This window comes from Carcharodon carcharias, chromosome 5 (genome assembly GCF_017639515.1).
Source record: "Carcharodon carcharias isolate sCarCar2 chromosome 5, sCarCar2.pri, whole genome shotgun sequence".
Lineage (NCBI taxonomy): Eukaryota > Metazoa > Chordata > Chondrichthyes > Lamniformes > Lamnidae > Carcharodon > Carcharodon carcharias.
In genome coordinates, this window is record NC_054471.1 from 134,147,735 (window position 1) to 134,167,522 (window position 19,788).

Below are 19,788 nucleotides of genomic sequence, written 5' to 3' on the forward strand. Positions count from 1 at the left end.
TGAAAACCAGCCCCTGCCCTTGCTTCCGACACCCCTGGTTTCTCCACCCCACCTTGTGATCCCCATTTTGCCCTCATGCATCTGTGGCCTCGGGTTGCACAATGATCCAGGGCCTCTGTGAGTGCACTGCTGCCAGTAAACACCCCTTTCGCAGGCGCTGCCGACATGAGGAGCTACAGACCTCCTATTAGCTCTTGGCTGGTGGGACTTTCTGTGCTGGTGACCTCAGTTATGGGGAAGACCTGATGGTGGACGCTGGTGCCTGAAAGGAAGTTGATTGTGTTGGCCCTCCCCCATGGTACTCACGGGAGTACCCCACCAGTTCTCTGACCAGTGGGTGAAACCCCTGTCAGCCTGACAGGATCCCTGCCATTCAAACAGTTCATGTTTTCTACATTTTTGCATAGTTTGATTGTTTTGACTCTCCCTAAGCCCATTAAAAAATTGAAAGCAAAACTTGGTTATCTTTAGCAACATTTTGGTTTTGTTTAGACAGTAAAGCATTTAAGTTGATGTGTCCATTTGCCATTATATTGATGGCCTATGAAGACCATACTTTGGGCAGAGTTTCGGAGTTAACTTGCCCTTAACAGTAGTTACCAGATTTCAAAACTTATATTTCAGCCTGGAGACCTTTTGCAGAAACCAGCATCCACGACATTTACTTTTGTTGTCTCCTGATCCCAGCATCTCATATTTTCCAAAACTGTGAAGCTTGTGTAAAGTTTAGTGCATAAATTTACTGCAATATATCATCTATTGGAAGATCATTCTGTTGACAATAATGAATAGGAACAGCTCAGAACAAAGAGAGATCTTGACCTCTGATTGTTCAAAAAGCATTTCTTTAGGCCTAGATCCAAGAAGTTAAAGTACAGACTGCATTCCATATTAGATTACAAGCCTGGGGAGAGTCATGCAGAACTTACACAGCTACAGGAACAACATGTTATAGTTTCAGGCTCTTTCAACTGACATACAACCAGCAGATGTTCCAAGGCAACACCCTAGGATAGTTTTGAGACCACAGCCAAAATTTCATGTGGCAGATCTCCACAAATGCCTTCAGCGTCTTTCGTTAAGCAAGACTCTTTGAGATCATAACTGATATATATATTTATATGCATACATATATATATATATATATATATATATGCAAAAGTTGGCAAACTTGTCAGTGCAGACTCAATGGGCTGAAGGGCCTCTTCTGCATTGTGTGATTCTGTGATTCTGTGAAATGGCTTCTAATTGGTCCAAAGAAACAAGGAGCTCAAAAAGTCACGAGCATATGACCATGATCAAGGTCAGTATTTTACAGCAATCAAATAAGTTAAATTCTGTTTTAACCACATGGGATGGAAAAAAATTACCAGTATTTTTTAGAATCATAGTTCGTAATTCAATCCTTTTTTTGTATGAAAAACTGGAGCTCACAGAAATAAAATAAAATCAATAGGGATGTTAAATGGGCTGTCGATTTACTGTCACCCGTTTCACATTACTGCACAAAGTCAAAATTGCCACACTAAGTTTTACGATTGTTTCCAACACAAAATTTCATCACAGACCTACGCCTTTCTGGAAATAAGCCTAGGACTTGAGATCACGAACTTTATTTCTGCTGATATTTGAAAAAGACAGTAGGCCAGAAACAGCACATCTGTGACCACAACTCTCGTATTTTTTTTAATGATTCATCCTCCTCCTCAGCTGCACACTAATAGCTCAAAACCTCTTTGGGAAGTTATTACTAGAAGTAGCTAAAGTAATGTCCCTTTTTTTCTGGGTAAAAAAACCACCAGAATAACATGATACATGAACTTTCAAATTGTATCTGAAGTAATTGAAATGAGCTGTATCTAGTGGGTTTCCTTTGTATTTAAGAAACGAAGTACAGACTGCAGACTGCATTCCATGTTAGGCTACTAGTTTGAGGAGAATATTTCAGGGTCATCTAGAACTTGCACAGCTACAGTTACAACATATTTTAGTTCCAGGCTACTCACTGGAAATGTAGCAAAGTGACATATTTTGGAATGACTGTGCTTTTAGTCAAGTTGGGAAGGAAGTTCTGCATCTTGAATTTTAATACAGTTACTTATGCAAAGCCTTACATGAAGGGCTGGACTTTCCCATTGCAGGTGGGAATGGAGAGTTGGGATTGCTTCCAATGCAAAACTCCTGCCTCCACCCTGGCAGTGCCAGCAGAAGGGATCTTCATGCGGGACAAGATGGGCCTGTTTCCAGCGGTAAGATGGAGTTGGAAACAGAGGTGGAGGTAGGCTGATCTCAGTGCAGGTACGATACCAGGACTGCCTTAGCCATCATCGTTGTGCGGCAAGTAAACTGTGTACGCTTCTGATTGAAACTGACCAAGGTGCTTTGGAAGTGCTGCCTGAAGTTGGAATTTGAGAATGCTTTTTCATTTTTCATGTCTTTGCTGGCCAAGAGGTTGCTGCTCCTGTTGACACAGCATGAAAGAACTCTCAGTAAACTCCCAACGCATTATAGGCTCCTCTGAGTCCTCACTCTGCTGCCTTAGTCACCCAACACTGATGTACTGCTGGCCCACTGTCTCTGCTCTCCCCTGCAAGTGTCTGCACTCTGTCATACAGCCGCAGATCAAAGGACAGTTCTATAAGTGAGCACAGCAGCTCAGCACAGGGACTGCTCCCCTCCTGTCAGCTGGGCAGTGAAGAAGGGGTACAGGAGGCAAAGGTTGGGGTTCAGTACTTGGAGCAGCAACAGCAGATGTGTAGTCATCTGTTAGTGTTCCGTGAGGCTGTGAGAGTTCATGACCAGCAGGCTGCCATGGAGCAGATGAGCTCAACCATATCTCGGACCTTCAATTGCATGAGTTCCTCCCATCAGAGAGTGACCAACCTTATGGAGAATCACATGCTGGATAATGGTTAATTGTTCAATTGTTTGGTGAGTAATTGTGTGTCTGTTATCTCATCACTATTCTGCGTGCAGTTAGTTCAGCCTGAGTTTGGTAACTGAGAAAGAGAAACTAAACTGAAGCAAGAAGCTGTAAGCATGGGAGAAGTGAACAGCCAACCACTTACAAATGAAGCCCATTGTTGGAAACTGAAAGCAAATACTCTGCTGGAGAATGGAAAGCAGCCTGCATCTACACTTGTGAACATGGGCAGATGCTTCTCTATAGTAGAAAGTTCACTCTCTGCACCCAGCACCAAGTGCTGGCTAAAGAGTTCCTGGCAAGACACTAAATTTGTCACCATCTGACATAATTTTGTTTTAAATTCATTTACGGGATGTGAACTTCGCTGGCTAGTCCAGCATTTATTGTCCATCTTTAATTGGTGATGAGCTGCCTTCTTGAACTGCTGCTGTCCCTGTTGTGTAGGTATATGCATAGTTCTGTTAGGGAGGGAGTTCCAGGATTTTGATCCGGCGACAGTGAAGGAACAGCAATATATTTCCAAGTCAGGATGATGAGTGACTTGGAGGGGAACTTCCAGGTGGTGGTGTTCCCATGTATCCACTGCCCTTGTCCTTCTAGATGGGTAACGGTAGTGGTTTTGGAAGGTACTGCCTAAGGAGCCTAGTTGAGTTTCAGTTGTGCATCTTGTAGATGGTACACACTGCTGCCACAGTTTATTGGTGGTGGAGGGAGTGAATGTTTGTGGATGGGGTGCCAATCAAGCAGCTGCTTTGTCTTGAATGGTGTCAAGCTTCTTGAGTGTTGTGGGAATTGCACTCATCCAGGCAAGTGGGGATATAAGTTCAAGGTGAGGGGCAGGAGATTTAGGGGGGATGTGAGGAAAAACTTTTTTATCCAGAGGGTGGTGACGGTCTGGAATGCACTGCCTGGGAGGGTGGTGGAGGCAGGTTGCCTCACATCCTTTAAAAAGTACCTGGATGAGCACTTGGCACATCATAACATTCAAAGCTATGGGTCAAGTGCTGGTAAATGGGATTAGGTAGGTAGGTCAGGTGTTTCTCACATGTCAGTGCAGACTTGATGGGCTGAAGGGCCTCTTCTGCACTGTGTGATTCTGTGATTCTGAGTATTCCATCACAGTCCTAACTTGTGCCTTGTAGATTGTGGACAGGCTCTGGGGAGTCAGGAGGTGAATCCTAATCTCTGACCTGCTCTTGTAGCCACAGTATTTATGTGGCTAGTCCAGTTCAGTTTCTGGTCAATGGTAACTCCCAGGATGCTGATAGCGGGGGATTCAGTGATGGCAGTGCCTTTGAATGTCAAGGGGCAATGGTTAGATTCTTTCTTGTTGAAGATGTTCATTGTCTGGCATTTGTATGGCACAAATGTTACTTGCCACTTGTCAGCCTGAGCCTTGTTATTGTCCAGGTCTTGCTGCATTTAGACATGGACTGCTTCAGTATCTGAGGAGTCGTGAACAGTGCTGAGCATTGTGCAATCATCAGCAAACATCACCACTTCTGACCTTATGATGGAAGGAAGGTCATTGATGAAGCAGCTGAAGATTGTTGGCCCTACAACTCACGATGAAATGGTGGCATGAAATAATTCAACAGTCATAAAGGACAGTCCGAAAGCTAATATATTGAAATGAAAAATGTTTGAACATTCCATTCATATCCTACTTCACACACATTGATCCACCCTACACTCCCTGAATGAAGATACTGACTGAACTTATGACTGGTTGTAACTGTCACATGCCACTGATCGTTCTTAAGACATCACCACTATCCAGTGTGAATGTCAGAGTAAAAGCAGAATAAATTGCAAAGTGATAAGGTAAAGTAAAAATGTACTTCAACAAACGAACACACATAAGGAAACGGCAATTTCAAATTGGAGATTAGGTTTTAATCAAACACCCAAATTGTGACAACAATCTCATACCACCTTTATCAAGACCAATGCAGATCAAACAGTTACTGTCAGGAAAATATAATAATTTTCATTATGTTTTGGAATCTATTGTAAGGTAGGAGTCATGTGTGGTGTGTGAGAATTCATTGAATTAAAGACAGCTGGTCTGAGGGCTTTGGGGTATCAAGACAAGAAGCTAGGTTTGAAATGTTAAATAGGTAAACATGGCTGAAGTTTTAGAATGTGAGGTGTAAAAGGAAAATTTGCATTTTTAGATAAACCAGAGTAATTTGAATTTCAAAAGAGGTAGTGAAATGTTACACTTAGCCAGAAGAAGCCAGTGTGTTTATTTTTCCCAAAGCTTACTGATAAAATTGGTACTATGAAAGATTTTTATTATTGGAAAAATATAGTTGAAAAGACATATTGGGACAATGGGATTTACATTCAAAATGGAGAAACCTGTATAAAGGAGATTAGGTTATATAAAAGAAAAAGGAGTTCTAAGATCTAACAAGTGTGAGAAGACCCCAGCCCCTAAGCCTCAAGTTGTTGCCTACAGAACTGAAGTGAAGAAAACTCACTTTGAATTAGACTGTTCAGGGTATCGTGTTACTTTGCCTGGGTCTTTTAAAATCTATGGGCAGAATCTTGTTTGGCATGTGGGGCCCGCCCCTGCACGCCAGCGTGTAAAATGATGCATGGTGATGTCGGGCGTGTGCCCCGATGTCACCGTGCGTCATTCTGTTCTTTAGTTTGGTGGGCGTGCACCGGATTTGGCTGTGCGCCTACCAAACTGTCAAAGGCCCTGTTAAGGCCATTAATAAGCTAATTAAAGTAATTGTCAGGGCTGCCTGTCCAACCTTTGCATTTTTCCTGAATCCTCATCCACAGGCGGGATGAGATTTCATGCAGGATTTATTAATGAAATAAAATTTTTTATCAAAATTCATAAACATGTCCCAGCTCATGTGACACTGTCACATGAGGGGACATGTCTGAATAATTTCATTTTCATTTTTCCAATGTTTCATAATGAGATTCATCTCCCAGAGGCAGCTTTGTGCCTCAGAGAGGTTTCTGAGCTCTTTTGCGTGCATTTACGAAAGAGCGCAGGCCCCGACTCTCCCTCCTCCCCCCACCCGCACAGGTAGCACTGAGTGCTTCTGGATGCATGTCATGCTGGTCAGGCCTTAATTGGCCTACTCATGTAAAATGGCAGCACGCAGCCGATCGTGGACGGTGATCGGCTCCGCGCCCAACCCCGTCCGTTCCCGACCGATGGGGATGAAGTATTGTTAAAGAAAGAAAATAAAGAAAATTAAAATGTAATAAAACATGCCCTCTCATGTGACACTGTCACATGAGCAGGCACATGTTACTAATTGAATTGTAAAACTTTTATTATATTTTGATTTGCTTTTGGTAACCTCATTCCACCCGTGGATGAGGTTTCCAAAAAAAATGCAAAGATCAGTTGGCCTTATCGCCTACCTGCCAACCATTAGGTTGGATGGGCAGCCAAAAATTTAATTTAATTGATTTTTTAATGACCTTAACAGGCCTTTTAATTGTTGACAGGTGCGCTGCCAACTCCGGTGTGCAACCTCTGACCGAACTATTGCGCGAGTGCACGTTGACGTTGGCATGTTCGGCTGACTTCAACACGCCTTTTCATGCTCGAACAGGTCAGGCGCATGTCTACCTGCTGAGCGAAAATTTCTGCCCATAGTAAAAATTCTTGCAAAGCATTTAAAAAAAAATGAATATCAGAAACCTCATCCCACCTATGGATGAGGTTTCCTAAAAAGTCCAAAGGCCGCCTGGCCGATTGGCCCGCCCACCAACTGTAATATTGGACAGGTAGCAAAAAATATATGTTAATTAATTGATTAATGGTCTCAATAGGCACCTTAACTGTCGGCGGGGACACTGCCAACCCTCGCGCATGCCCGCTGACTGGAAATTTGCATGAGTGCACCATGACCTCAGGACGCTCGCCTGATGTCATCGTGCGCTATTTCTCGCTCGGGCATGGCGGGCGAGAAGCATGACGCTGTGTGGAAAATCCTTGCCCATGCCGCAAAGACTTTTTCTGTATTTGGACAAAATAGACAGGCTCAACTCTAAGTAATGACTTGATGTACAAATGTTTTTGTTAGGATAGTTTAATTTAAAATAAGATCCTCTAGTTTTACGAGGGGCATGTTGTGGTGTATCGTTTGCTTTGAGTAGTGTCTGGTCTTTCTCTTTGGCAGTGGCTCCTTTGGTGTGCCTCCTGCTATCCAGGCACTCTTCCTTGTGTTACATGCTGCTGCTGCGCTGCTTCAATGGCTTGAAAGTGTGAGGGAGCTGGACCCACTTCTCACTGCACTCTATTGATGGTCTTATTGGCAGAGATGCTCCATTGGTGACAGTTGTGCACACAGCCCTGAGGTGACAAGGACCTCATCCTGCTTCTTTCGCTCCCTTGTGAAACTCCAGCAAGCTCTTGGGCAAAGTTCTGATGATTTTAAGGCACGACAATGATTAATATTCAGATTGTGAAAAAATTTGGTTGCCATCTGACTGGCCTTTCTGTGGTGTTCGTGACTCCACTTTGCTGACATGATGTAGGACTGCTTTCAAATTGCGGCTGCCTCCATGAAAATTCCAGAAGATCAAGAGTGCCCACTTGCACAATGCTGCCATTGGCTTCTAAACCCACACGTGTCAAGTTCACAGCCCGCCGCTTTCCTGTCCCAGTAAAAATTTCCAAAGGCAGAAACAGAGGTGCGTTTTCCACTTGGCGACGAGTAATTCCCCCCGATTCTGTCTGTCACGGGGCCGCAACATCCAGCTCTAAGTACACCATACTTTAGTTGACAAAGTTGGAATAAAGCAAAATTGCTTAATATTTTTCTTCAGTTTTGTCTTTTTCAATTCTGGCTAGGAAAACCTACAGGCCGGAATTTTACGGCCCCATCATGGCGGGGGGCCCTAAAATGGGGTGAGAAATTCTAAACTCCATTGACTTTGGTGGGGCCGTAAAATCCCGCTGGCATAAAATTCCCCTCAAAGGTTAATCAGATGGGACAGACTGCCTGTTTACTATTAGGCAAGTTGTTTTTGAGAGGATTTATAATTTGCATTAATTCTGCCTAAAATAATTATTTTAATACAATTAACTACGGGCAGAATTTTCCCCGTGTTGGCGGGGGGGGGGGGAGTTTAAGAGTGGCACGTGGAGGCGGGCATGCCTCCATTTTACGTGGGTGGGCCAATTAAGGCCCGCCCAGTGTGATGCCTGCAAGGAAGTGCTATGTGCTCCCTGTGCAGGTGGTGGGGGGGGGAATCCCTAAACCTGAGAGTGCACTCCTTTGCACATGCGCACAAAAGAGCGCACTCATCTCCCTGAGGCTAAGTGCAGCCTCAGGGAGATCAGCTCTGCTGTCAAAATATTAAAAACAAAGAAAAAAAATTCCCTAACATATCCCCTCATGTAACGTTGTAACATGAATTGGGACATGTGCATAACTTTTAAAAAAACTTTAATTAATTTTTTTAAAACCTACATGAAACCTCATCCCACCCGTGAATGAGATTTCATGCTTTTTCTGAAGCCCACCTGGGCTCCTGGCCTGCCCACCAACCTTAAGGTTGGATGGCAGGTCCATTAATTGCTTCAATGACTTGGTCAATGGCCTCAATTGGCCATTGACAGGTTGGCGGGTGCACAACTGATTTAGCTGCACCCTCGCCTACCTAAAAATTTAAATGGGGCGCGATGACGTCGGGAGTTCCGCCCGATGTCACCGCGCATCATTTTACGCGTTGGCAAGTGGACCCCACCCCCTGCTCGCCGACGGAAAATTTCTGCCCTACGTATATCACAAAGCAACATTTTGTATTTAAATTACATTGTACAAGCCGATTAAAAGTAAACGTTAAGTTGCAATATCTGTATCTTTTTAAGAAAGTATCTATTTTATTTGCCAATGATGGCTAACTTCAATGAAACCACCATTATGGCTGAATAACCAAGACAGTTGACTGTTCTACCTGATTTTGAGAGAGAGAGAGAGAGAAAGAGTTTATTTGAAAAAATAAATGACAGAAAAGCACTCAGATCAGATGTATTGAAGGCTAAAAGCCAATTTCATCATGAAAAGTTGGATTATTGTCTTTCCATAACTCAGACTCATTGACATTTACAGCACAGAAGGTGGCCATTTGGCCCATTATGTCTGCGCCGGTCAACAAAGATCTGGCCACACTAATCCCATTTTCCAGCGCTTGGCCCATAGCCCTGGAGGCTGTGGCAATGCAAGTGAATATCTAAATACTTCTTAAATGCTACAAGAGTTTCTGACTCACCCTTTCAGGCATTGAGTTCCAGACTCCAACCACCCTCTGGGTGAAAAAGTTTCTCCTCAACCACCCTCTTAGCTTTCTACCTCTTACCTTAAATCTATGCCTGCTGGTTATTGACCCCTCTACTAATGGAAAAAGTGCCTTCGTATCCACTCTATCTATGCCCCTCATAATCTTACACACCTCTATCAGGTTCCCTCAACCTTCGCTGCTCCAAGGAAAACAACATCAGCCTATACATTTTTTTCTCTTAGCTCAGACACTGCAGCCCAGGCAGCGTCCTGGTAAATCTCCTTTGCATCCTCTCCAGTGCAATCACATCCTTCCTGTAATGTGCTCATCAGAAATGCATGTGGTGTTGTGGCCTAACCGGTGTTTTATACAGTTCCAGCATAACCTCCCTGCTCTTGTATTCTATGCCTTGGCCAATAAAGGCAAGTATCCCATATGCCTTCTTAACCACCTAATTTACCTGCCCTGCTGTTTTCAGGGATCTGTGGATATGCACATCAAAGTCCCTCTGATCTTCAGTATTTTCCAGGGTCCTACTATTCAGAGTGTAATACCTTGCCTTGTTAGCCCTCCCCAAGTGCTTTACCTCACACTTTTCTGGGCTGAATTCCACTTGCTCTGCTCACCTGACTAGTCCATTGATATCCTCCTGCAGTTTATGGCTATCCTCCTCACCTATTTACTACCCTATCAATTTTTGTGTCATTCACAAACTTCTCGATCATACCCCCCTACATTTAAGTCCAAATCATTTTTGTACGCCACAAACAGGAAGGGTTCCCGCATCAAGCCCTGTGGAACCCCACTGGAAACAGACTTCCAGTCACAGAAACATCCCTCTACCATCACCCTCTGCTTCCTGCCTCTCAGCCAATTTTGGATCCAACTTGGCACTTTGCCTGGGATCCCATGGGGTCTTACTTTCTTGACCAGTCTGCCATGAGGGACCTTATCAAAAGCCTTGTTAAAGTCCATGCAGACCACATCAAATGCATTACCCTCATCAACACTCCTGGTTACCTCCTAAAAAAATTCAATCAAATTTGTCAAACATGACCTTCTCTCAACAAATCCATGCTGACCATCACTGATTAATCCATGTCTCTCCAAGTGCAGATATATTCTATCCTTCGAATTCTTTCTAGTAACTTCCCCACTAACGAGGTTAGACTGATTGGCCTGTAATTTCCTGACTATCCCTTCCTCATATTTTTAATAACGGGATGATGTTAGCAATCCTCCAGTCCTCTGGCATCTCACCTGTGGCCAGAGAGGATTTGAAAATTACTGATATCTCTTCCCTTGGCTCCCTCAATAGCCTGGGATACCTCTCATCCGGACCTGCGGATTTATCCAATTTTGGGGCCGCTAAACCCATTAGTACCTCTTCTCTCTTTATGTTAATTCCTTCTAATATTTCACAGTCTCCACCCTGATGTCTGTACAGTGTTGTCCTTTTCCATTGTGAAGACCGACACAAAGCATTCATTCAGGACTGTACCCACGTCTTCTGGGTCCACACACAGATTATCTCTATGGTCCCTAAGTAGCCCTATTTTTTCCCTAGTTATTCTCTTGCTCTTTATATATTTTATAAAAACCCTTTGGTTTTCCTTTATTCTACCCAGCAATGCTTTGTCATGCACTTTCTTACCTTTCCTAATTTCGTTTTTGAGTCCCCCCTGCACTTTTTGTATTCCTTTAGTGACTGCCATATTGAGCCCTCTGTATCTGCCATAAGCTTCTCTTTATTTCTTAATCCTAATCTTTATCCTAACCCTTGACATCCATGGTTCTCCAGACTTGGTCCCCCTCTTTGTCTTTATGAGAAAATATTTGCCCTGTACTCTCACTATTTCCTCCTTGAATATCTCCCACTGCTCTGACACAGTTTTATTTGCAAGTAGCTGCTCCCAGTCCACTTGGGCTAAATAATATCTCAGTTTAGTAAAATTAGCCTTTCCCCAGTTTAGAACTTTTATTCCCAGCCCAACCTTATTCTTTTCCATAACTATCCTAAATCTAACTGGATTAAGGTCACTATCTTCAAAATGCTCCCCTACTGATACGCTTTCCACTTGCTGTGGCTCATTTCTGAATATTAGGTCCAGAACTTCCCCATCCCTTGTTGGGCTTTCTACGTACTAGCTAAAAAAGGTCTCCTGAATGTAGCTTAAGAATTTTGCTCCTTCCCTACCTTGCACACTAAACTATCCCAATTAATATTTGGGTAGTTAAAATCCCCTACTATTACTGCCCTAGTATTCTTACACTTCTCTGAAATTTGATTACATATTTGATCCTCTATCTCTCCCTGACTTTTTGGGTGCCTATAGTACACACCCAACTGCATGTTTACCCCTTTTGTTTTTTTTAATTCTACCATATCGCCTAATTTGCTGATTCTTTCAGGATATCATCCCTCCTCACTGCCATAATTGATTCCTTGATCAATATTGCGTATTGCGACCCCCCACGCCCCTCGGCTAATCTTCTATCCCCCTCTCAACTCATCTGAATAACCTATAACTAGGAATGTTCCCATACTCCCACATGCCTATCTGTGCCCTCAGCTCGTCTGTCTTATTCTTGAAGCTCCTTGCATTAAAATATATTCCATTTACCCTTGCTAAACTCACTTCTTTCTTATCTAGCCTATGTTTCCTCTGCCTTCCAGACTCACTTACTAGCGTTTTAACTTCTAATTCCATCTCAGCTTCTCTCCCCTCTGAACTACTTGTCAGGATTGAATCTCATATGCACACATTTTGCACATGTAACTGATATCAGCAAAGGCAGCCTATTTCTTTATTTGAGTGATAAGAATATACTATTTATTTTCCAGGAACCAATATTGAAAAACTTTTCCGTCTCTGAGCAGATTTCTTATAAACTATTCTTCCCAATCCCCAGCACTGCTGGAGGAATTTTAGAGGAGCAATTTCTTCTCTCAGAGGGAAGTGAATCTGTGGAATTCTTTATTGCTGTAGAGGCTGGGTTGTTAAGTATATTCAAGGCTGAGAGAGACAGATTTTTAATCAGTAAGGGAATCAAGGGTTATGGGGAAAAGGCAGGAAAGTGGAGTTGAAGATTATCAGATCAGTTATGATCTCATTGAATGGTGGAGCAGATTTGATGGGTCGAATGGCCTACTTCTGCTCCTACATTCTATGGTCTTGTGTCCTTTACTAACAATGTAACAAGATTACACGTAATGATAGTAGTTCTAACGAAACTATCATAAGGGGCAGGATCTTTAGGTCAGTGAGCGGGGGCGGGGCCCGCTCGCCAATGCATAAAATAATGCGGGATGATGTCGGGCGGAATTCCTGACTTCACCCCGTGTTGTCCCCATTTTCAGGTTGGCGGGGGCGCAACCGACTCAGCTGTGCGCCCGCCGACCTGTCAACAGCCTATTGAGACCATTTAAAAAGTCATTAACCTAATTAATGGAACTGCTCGTCCAACCTTAGGGTTGTCGGGCAGGCTGGGAGCCCTGGTGGGCTTCAGAAAAAGCATGAAACCTCATCGACGGACGGGATGAGGTTTCATGAGGGTCTTAATATTTTTAATAAAGGTTTGAGTTTAAGTGACGGACGTGTCCCAACTCTTGTGACAGTGTCACATGAGCGGACAAGTCAGGCAAATTTTTAAAACATTTATGTTAAAAGTTTTAATTCTGAGCCGATTTCCGTGAGGCAGCACTTAGCCTCAGGGAGGTGAGTGCGCTCTTGTGTGCGCATGTGCAAAAGAACGCACTGCCAGCTGAGGGAATCCTCCCCCCACCGCCTGCACAGGGAGTGATTAGCACCTCCTGGTGGACATCACGCTGGGCGGGCCTTAATTGGCCCACCCACATAAATTGGCGGTGCGCACCCGAGCGGGGTCACTGATTGGAAGTGCGTCCGCTCCTGCACTTCCCCTCCGACGGGGGATAAGTTCTTCCCAAGCTTTCCATCTAGTTACTCACACACATGGGCCTGAATTTCTGGTTTGGTGGGTGGGTGTGTTCGGCGTGCCTGGGATCGGCCAGGAAACGGACTTCTGACCACAATTGGCCCCCGACCGCGATTTCACGCTGGCTGGCCAACTAATGACCTGCCATCATGATGTGCATGCTGAAAAGCTCAGTGTTGCCAGGGTGGAGGCAGGAGGAGGGTGGGCATGGGCATGCACTGAGTGAAAGCTCCTTGAATGCAAAGAGCTGCCTCAGGGACCTGCAGACCCGAAAATGTTCCAATAAAGCTTTAAAAAGCAGAAAAAAAATGTCCGAACATCATCATCAGGCACCTGAAAATATAGATGATAAAAATACTACCCACAAATTTTTATTTTTATATTATTTCATAATGAAAACCTCATCCCGCCCTTCGATGAGGTTTCATGAAAAATATAAAGGCCGCCGGACCAGTTTGCCTTTTCACCAACCGTAAGGTTTGACGGGCCACGTAAAACAGCAGACAATCGCACTGTTAATGGGCTTAATTTAATTGCCCTCTTAATTGTTGGCAGGCACGCTTCCGCCTTTTGCGTGTGCCTGCCGAATGAAATATTGCGCGAGTGCACGATGACGTCAGCGTGTTCGCCCGACATCATTTTGCACAATTTCATGCCCGATCGGGTCGGGTGTGCACCCACCTGATCAATGTAAAAATCAGCCCATGAAGACAAAGTAATCATATCTCAGTATATTAGGTACTTCAAACTAATTTTTATATTTTAAACTGACTATAAATGGCTGCAAAAAGATGGCTGCCCAAGGATCAGCTGACTTCTCTTGTGGATTGAACGCTGCCTTGTCTCAATAGGGAAAAAATAGAAACTTTTCCGACTGATGTTGACTCAATGTCTTTTCCTAAAACTAAGTTTAAAGGGTAACTTCAAATTGAGTGGGTAATTCAGATACAAAGATACTAGCCCTCTCAAACTTTCAGGGTGTGAAATCCACAACATACATGTATAATCAATCTATCCACCCACCTTATTTAGAAAATGGTCCTACACTTGTAATTGGCCATGTGATGAGATAGCCATGTTTTCTGGTTGCTTTAAAAATAACAGCAAGAAGCTGTTTTGAAGGCAGTAACTTCCATGAAAAATCCATCAAATCAACAGCAAGTCATCTAAGCAGCCAAGGTAATAAACAGCAATACCTTGAAAATTGGGAAGGAATTCCCCATCAACCTGTTTCAACCCTGAGTTCAACTGGGAACCAACCTCCTTGGAAATTTGACTACATGAAGCCTCACAGCCTACAGAGAATGCTCTGCTTTACAAGGCCTTCAGTCCAACTAAAGTATCAATTCATCTAAGCAATAACAGGCCTGACACAAAAGAAACTGAGACAGTCAAAATTGGAATTGTATTGTTTTATCATCATTTGTATCTAATCTTTATGGCCATAATATTGCCTTCGGCTTGCAGGGGCGGGCCCTACACACCGACACGCAAAATAACGCGAGAAGACGTTGGGCATATGTCCCGACATCATCATGTATCATTTCAATCTTTCGCTTGGTGGACGCATACCAGAGGCAGCTGCATGCCCGCTGAACTGTCAACAGCCTATTAACGTAATTAAAAAAGTAGTTAACCTTATTAACAATGCTGTCTGTCAACCTTAAGGTTGGTGGGCAGGCGAAGAACCCAAGCGGCCTTCGCGTTTTTCAGGAAATCTCATCCACAGGCGGGATGAAGTTTCCTGAACATTTTATGAAATAATGTAATAAATTTTGCTACACTCACAACACGTCCCAGCTCATGTGACACTGTTACATGAGGGCACATGTTTAATAAATTTTTACAACAAATTTGTTTTCATCAACATATTCTCCCTGAGGCAGCTCCATGCCTCAGGGAGATTGCTGTCCTCCTTCAAGCGCAAGTGCGGAAGACTCCGGGCCCCGAATCTCCCTCCACCACTCACCCGTACAGGTAGCGCTGAGTGCTACCAGCCGCGCGTTATGCTGGGCGGGTCTTAATTGGCCCACCCATGTAAAATGGCAGCGCGCAGCCCATCATGGGCTGCAATTGTTCTCCATGCCCATCCTTGCCCACTCCTGCCCAGTCGGCCCGAAATAGGTAAGATGCAGCCCCATGTGTGCGATAGTGTGTGTGAGAGTCAAGTCAGTGAGATGTTGCACTTTAAACCTCCAGGCAAGTGTGAGATAATAAATAACCTTCTTTACTGTAAACTTACAAAAGCTTACTGCTGGAAATTATGTAAATTAGGGCATCATTCCAATGGTAAGAAAACACACACCCTTACATATAAACCTATTGATTATGGACAATAAAAAGAAACACATAAAATCTGTCCATGACAAAATAAAGAAGCTCTGACCTGCTGAGATAAACATTGCTGATGCAGCCTGTGAAATTAACGTACTGATCGTGGAGTGAGCCTCCAAAGTAGAATTTTCCTTTGGGTTGTACTGTTTCCTCTGCGGGACAATCATCTTTTGTTTTATCTTTGTCATCCACCATTAACATACAACTGAAGAAAAATGAGGGGAAATTTACATGTCACAAAGTTACTTTATATATCAATGAGCATTAAGCATTGGACTAGAATTCAATATCATTTTGTTGATGTCTGCATTGTGAAAATGAATTGCAACTAATATCTTCAAAGCAATGGAACTTAATAAAACAATGGTAGATTAGGGCAAGCACACAAAAAGCTACTTATTCACAGTTTAACGGGGCTTTTTTCTTGACCTATTTGGTCAATTATACATTGAAATGTTGTCACTTGTGCTTTATTTTGAGTAACTAATCCAAGAGGGACACCTGATGGTCAGTGATCATCTGATCATCATAATGCAAGAGCTAAAGCCATATGAGGTCAGATCCTTCAGAACACATTTCCCAAGCTAAAAGATAAGAAGTGTGGTTTTGAATCCCAGTTATTTTAGAGTTTGCACATATTTGGTGATTTAACCTTAAGGGATTATGTTTCTACAATCAAAGCCAAATAAGTTTACACATGTTTATTGTCATCACTAACTCATATAAATCTTAAGACTATTTCCAAAATTCAGTGTAGATATAAATAATTAGAAAAATGAAGCCAAACACTTTAAAAAATGCGCTACATTTATTTTCTGGCCATCTTCTCAGTGAGTCCTTGGAATACTCACCATCCCACCTGTCAAGGAAGATGTACTGTGAGGATTTATCATGACATGCCTCCATCCAAGAAATCCAATGTTCCCAGAAGCTGGGATTCAGATATCAGCTTTTCCCATGAGTCTCTAAATGGCCTCACTTGGGGTGGATCCTCTGTTCACCCAAACAAATTCACTCAGAGTGGTGGGGAAATGATATGCCAAGGTCAGAAATGTCCTTGTTCCCCATCCTGGCAGAAAATAGCAGCTGAGAAGCCCATTAGAAAGGGTCACATCAGTCATTGCAGGGCTGGAAGTGATTCATAGCCTTATTTTGAAGACTGGTAATTTTTGGACACCCTTATAAAAGACAAGCAATCTCCACAAATTTTGTGGTCTCTTCTGTCTGGTGAGTGTCCAAGATGTGATCCCAGGGTAATGGCACCCACCCAGGTTACTTAAAAGAGGGAACATCTTCCACCTTGAAAAGTTGAGTGAGGTCACCATGGAAGGTTCCTGGCTGGATATTCTTGGTTATTGGGCTGTTAACACTCTAGGATGGACCTAGAGTTTCCAGGAATTAAAAAAAAATCTTCTGGGCATTGTTGCCAGTAACCCAGGAGAAAAATTAAAGCAGAATTTTAAAAAAGGGTTATTTTCATTTTCTCTAAATAATTTTTATTTATCAGTTAAAAGAATAATATATGAACATAGCAGGTAACATTTTCCCCCCGTTGTGGGGGAGGTGCGGGAGTGGGCGCGGGTGGGCAGCCTTCTGATCGCTGCCCCTGGTCGGGGGTGGGGGGGGCACCGCCATTTTATGTGGGTGGGCTAATTAAGGCCTACCCAGTGTGATGTCTGCCAGGAAGTGCTGTGCGCACCCTGTGTGGGCAGGGGGCATTCCCTCAGCCGGGAGTGGGATCTTTCGTGCATGTGCGCGAAAGAGCGCACAGATCTCCCTGAGGCAAAGTGCTGCCTCAGGGAGATCAGCTCCGATTGAAATCTTTAAATAAAGGTGATAAAAAATTTTCCCTGCCATGCCCCCTCATGTGACACTGTCACATGAGTTGGGACATGTCCATAACTTTTATTGAAACATTTCATAAAAAATTAAATACCCTCATGAAACCTCATCCCGCCCGTGGATGAGGTTTCATGTTTTTTCCAAAGCCAGCCAGGGCTCCCGGCCTCCCCGTCAACTTTAAGGTTGGTTGGGCTGGTCCATTAATCATTTTACGTGTCGGCGAGCGGGCCCCGCCCCTGCTCGCCAACTGGAAGATGCTGCACATGAACAAGAAGCAGGAGTAGGCCATTCAGTGCCCCCCGAACCTATTCTGCCATTTGATAAGATCATGGCTGATCTAATTGTAAACTCAGATCTGCATCCCGCTTAGTCCTGATAACCTATCATCCCCTTGCTTACCAAGAATTTAGCCTCCTCTGCCTTAAAAATATTCAAAGACTCTGCTTCCACCACCATTTCAGGAAGAGGGTTCCAAAGACTCATGACCCTCTGAGTGAAAATTTCACCTCATCTCTGTTTTAAATGGGTGACCCCTATTTTTAAACAGTGGCTCCTAATTCCAGATTCTCCCACAAGAGGAGACGTCCTCTCTGCATCCACCCTGTCAAGACCCCTCAGGATCTTATATGTTTCAATCAAATCACCTCCTATTCTTCTAAACTCCAGTGGGAAAAAGGCTAGCCTGTCCAACTCTTCCTCATAAGATAACCCACCCATTTCAGGTATTAGCCTGGTAAACATTCTCTGAACTGCTTTCAATGCATTAACATCCTTCCTTAAATAAGGAGACTGATAGATGAGCAAAAACTAGGCAAGGTGGCAGAGGTGGCAGTTCATACAGCAAAATCTCCTGAAATTGTCAAACCAGAGTCAGCAATCCTTTACCAAGATCACAGAATTGTTTCAGCGCAGAAGGAGACCATTCAGCCTATCATGTCTGTACCAGCTCTGTGAATGAGCATTTCACTTAGTACCATTTTCCTTCCTTCTCCCCTTAACCCTGCACATCCTTCCTTTACAAATAACAGTCTAATTTCCTTTTCAATGCCACAATTGAACCCGCCTCCACCACACTCTCAGGCAATATATTCCAGGCGTTAACCACTCACTTGTGTGCAAAACCTCTTTCTCATATAGCTTTTGCTTCTTTTGCCAATTACTTTAATCTGTGCCCTCTTATTCTTAATTCTTTCATGAGTGGGAACAGTTTATCCCTCTGTACTCTGTCCAGACCCTTCATGATTTTGAATACTTCTGTCAGATCTCCTTTCAGCCTTCTCTTCTCTAAGGAAAACTGTCCTAACTTCTCTGATCTATTCTGCAATCATGATCAAAAGCTATGGATTTCCAGTCCTTGGCTCTTTTCTTCTGTTATGTTGCATGCTTGTGCTATTCTAAATGTGGCATTCTTGCTTAATTTATATAAATGCATCGAGTTAATTAATCTGAAATCTGAGACTATCTCAAGTGTGTTGTGTTGACAACGCCATCTTCTGGATTGGGTTGGAGAGAAGAAAGTGTAGTCAATATAAGCAACTATGGATTATGTGTGTCTCAAAATGACAGCAGTTTCGTTAGAGGCAGCAAATCACAGGGCTGGAACTTTTAATTCATTGGAGACACAGGGCTACTTACAAAAAGTGCAACAAAACCATTGTAAGATGGAACAACTCATTAATGTACCTTAATATTACCGCCATAGTGGTTGTATTGAGTTGTGTGGAATATCTGTTCCTTTGCAAGAAGAAAAATGTTAGTTTAATTGAGTCATGGCTTACTCTGTTATACGGACAAGGTACAAATATTGGTCCAGATGTTGCATTGAGAATAACAATGAGACTATCAGAGCTTACCTTCATTATGGAGTAAACTGGCCAACAACTTCAGAATTTAATGATTATTGATTTAAAAATAAAACCTTTATTTTACTCTTTCTTTGTCTTTTTTATCTCTCTTCCCTAATCCCAACTTTCTTCCCCTTTTGTTATTTCATTTTTTATACATGATTGAAATCTAATTTATACTTCCTGGTTTAGAATCTGCCTCTGTGAGGATTCTTCAATCTGAAGAATCAGATTGACTCACAGATTCTCTGTAGAGGGAAGTGCATTGCAGCAGAGGTCTAACGACAGTAATTTGCTACTCAAAAGTCTATGGACAGTTGTCTCCACAGTGAATGGTGTCATGTCAGTGGATCATAGCCCAAATTACTTATGGGCATATTGAACTTTTTGAGGAAGATGTGTTTTTTAAAAAAAAAGACATACAAACAAAAGCTGGCTAAGATTTTAAAATAACTACTTTCTGGAAAATTCCTATGTGGATTATACTTGACCAACTAGTCCAGGCAGACCCTGGAATGTTGCATCCAAAAAGGTGTCAAGGCCCACTTCAGACAGAAATACTTGAAAGGGAGAAATGCAATGCAAAAGACTGAACACTAATTTCCTGTGCCCGTGGAG

General features: G+C 43.1%; 1 protein-coding gene across 1 annotated transcript in view; it reads right to left on the reverse strand.

Moving 5' to 3' along the window:
- lama4 (laminin, alpha 4) overlaps window positions 1-19,788 on the reverse strand; it is a 216,340-nt gene that overhangs the window by 25,718 nt on the left and 170,834 nt on the right. The window contains exon 31 of the mRNA XM_041187778.1: window positions 15,537-15,689. Coding sequence (XP_041043712.1) covers window positions 15,537-15,689 — 153 coding nt within the window. The remainder of the gene's footprint in view (window positions 1-15,536; window positions 15,690-19,788) is intronic.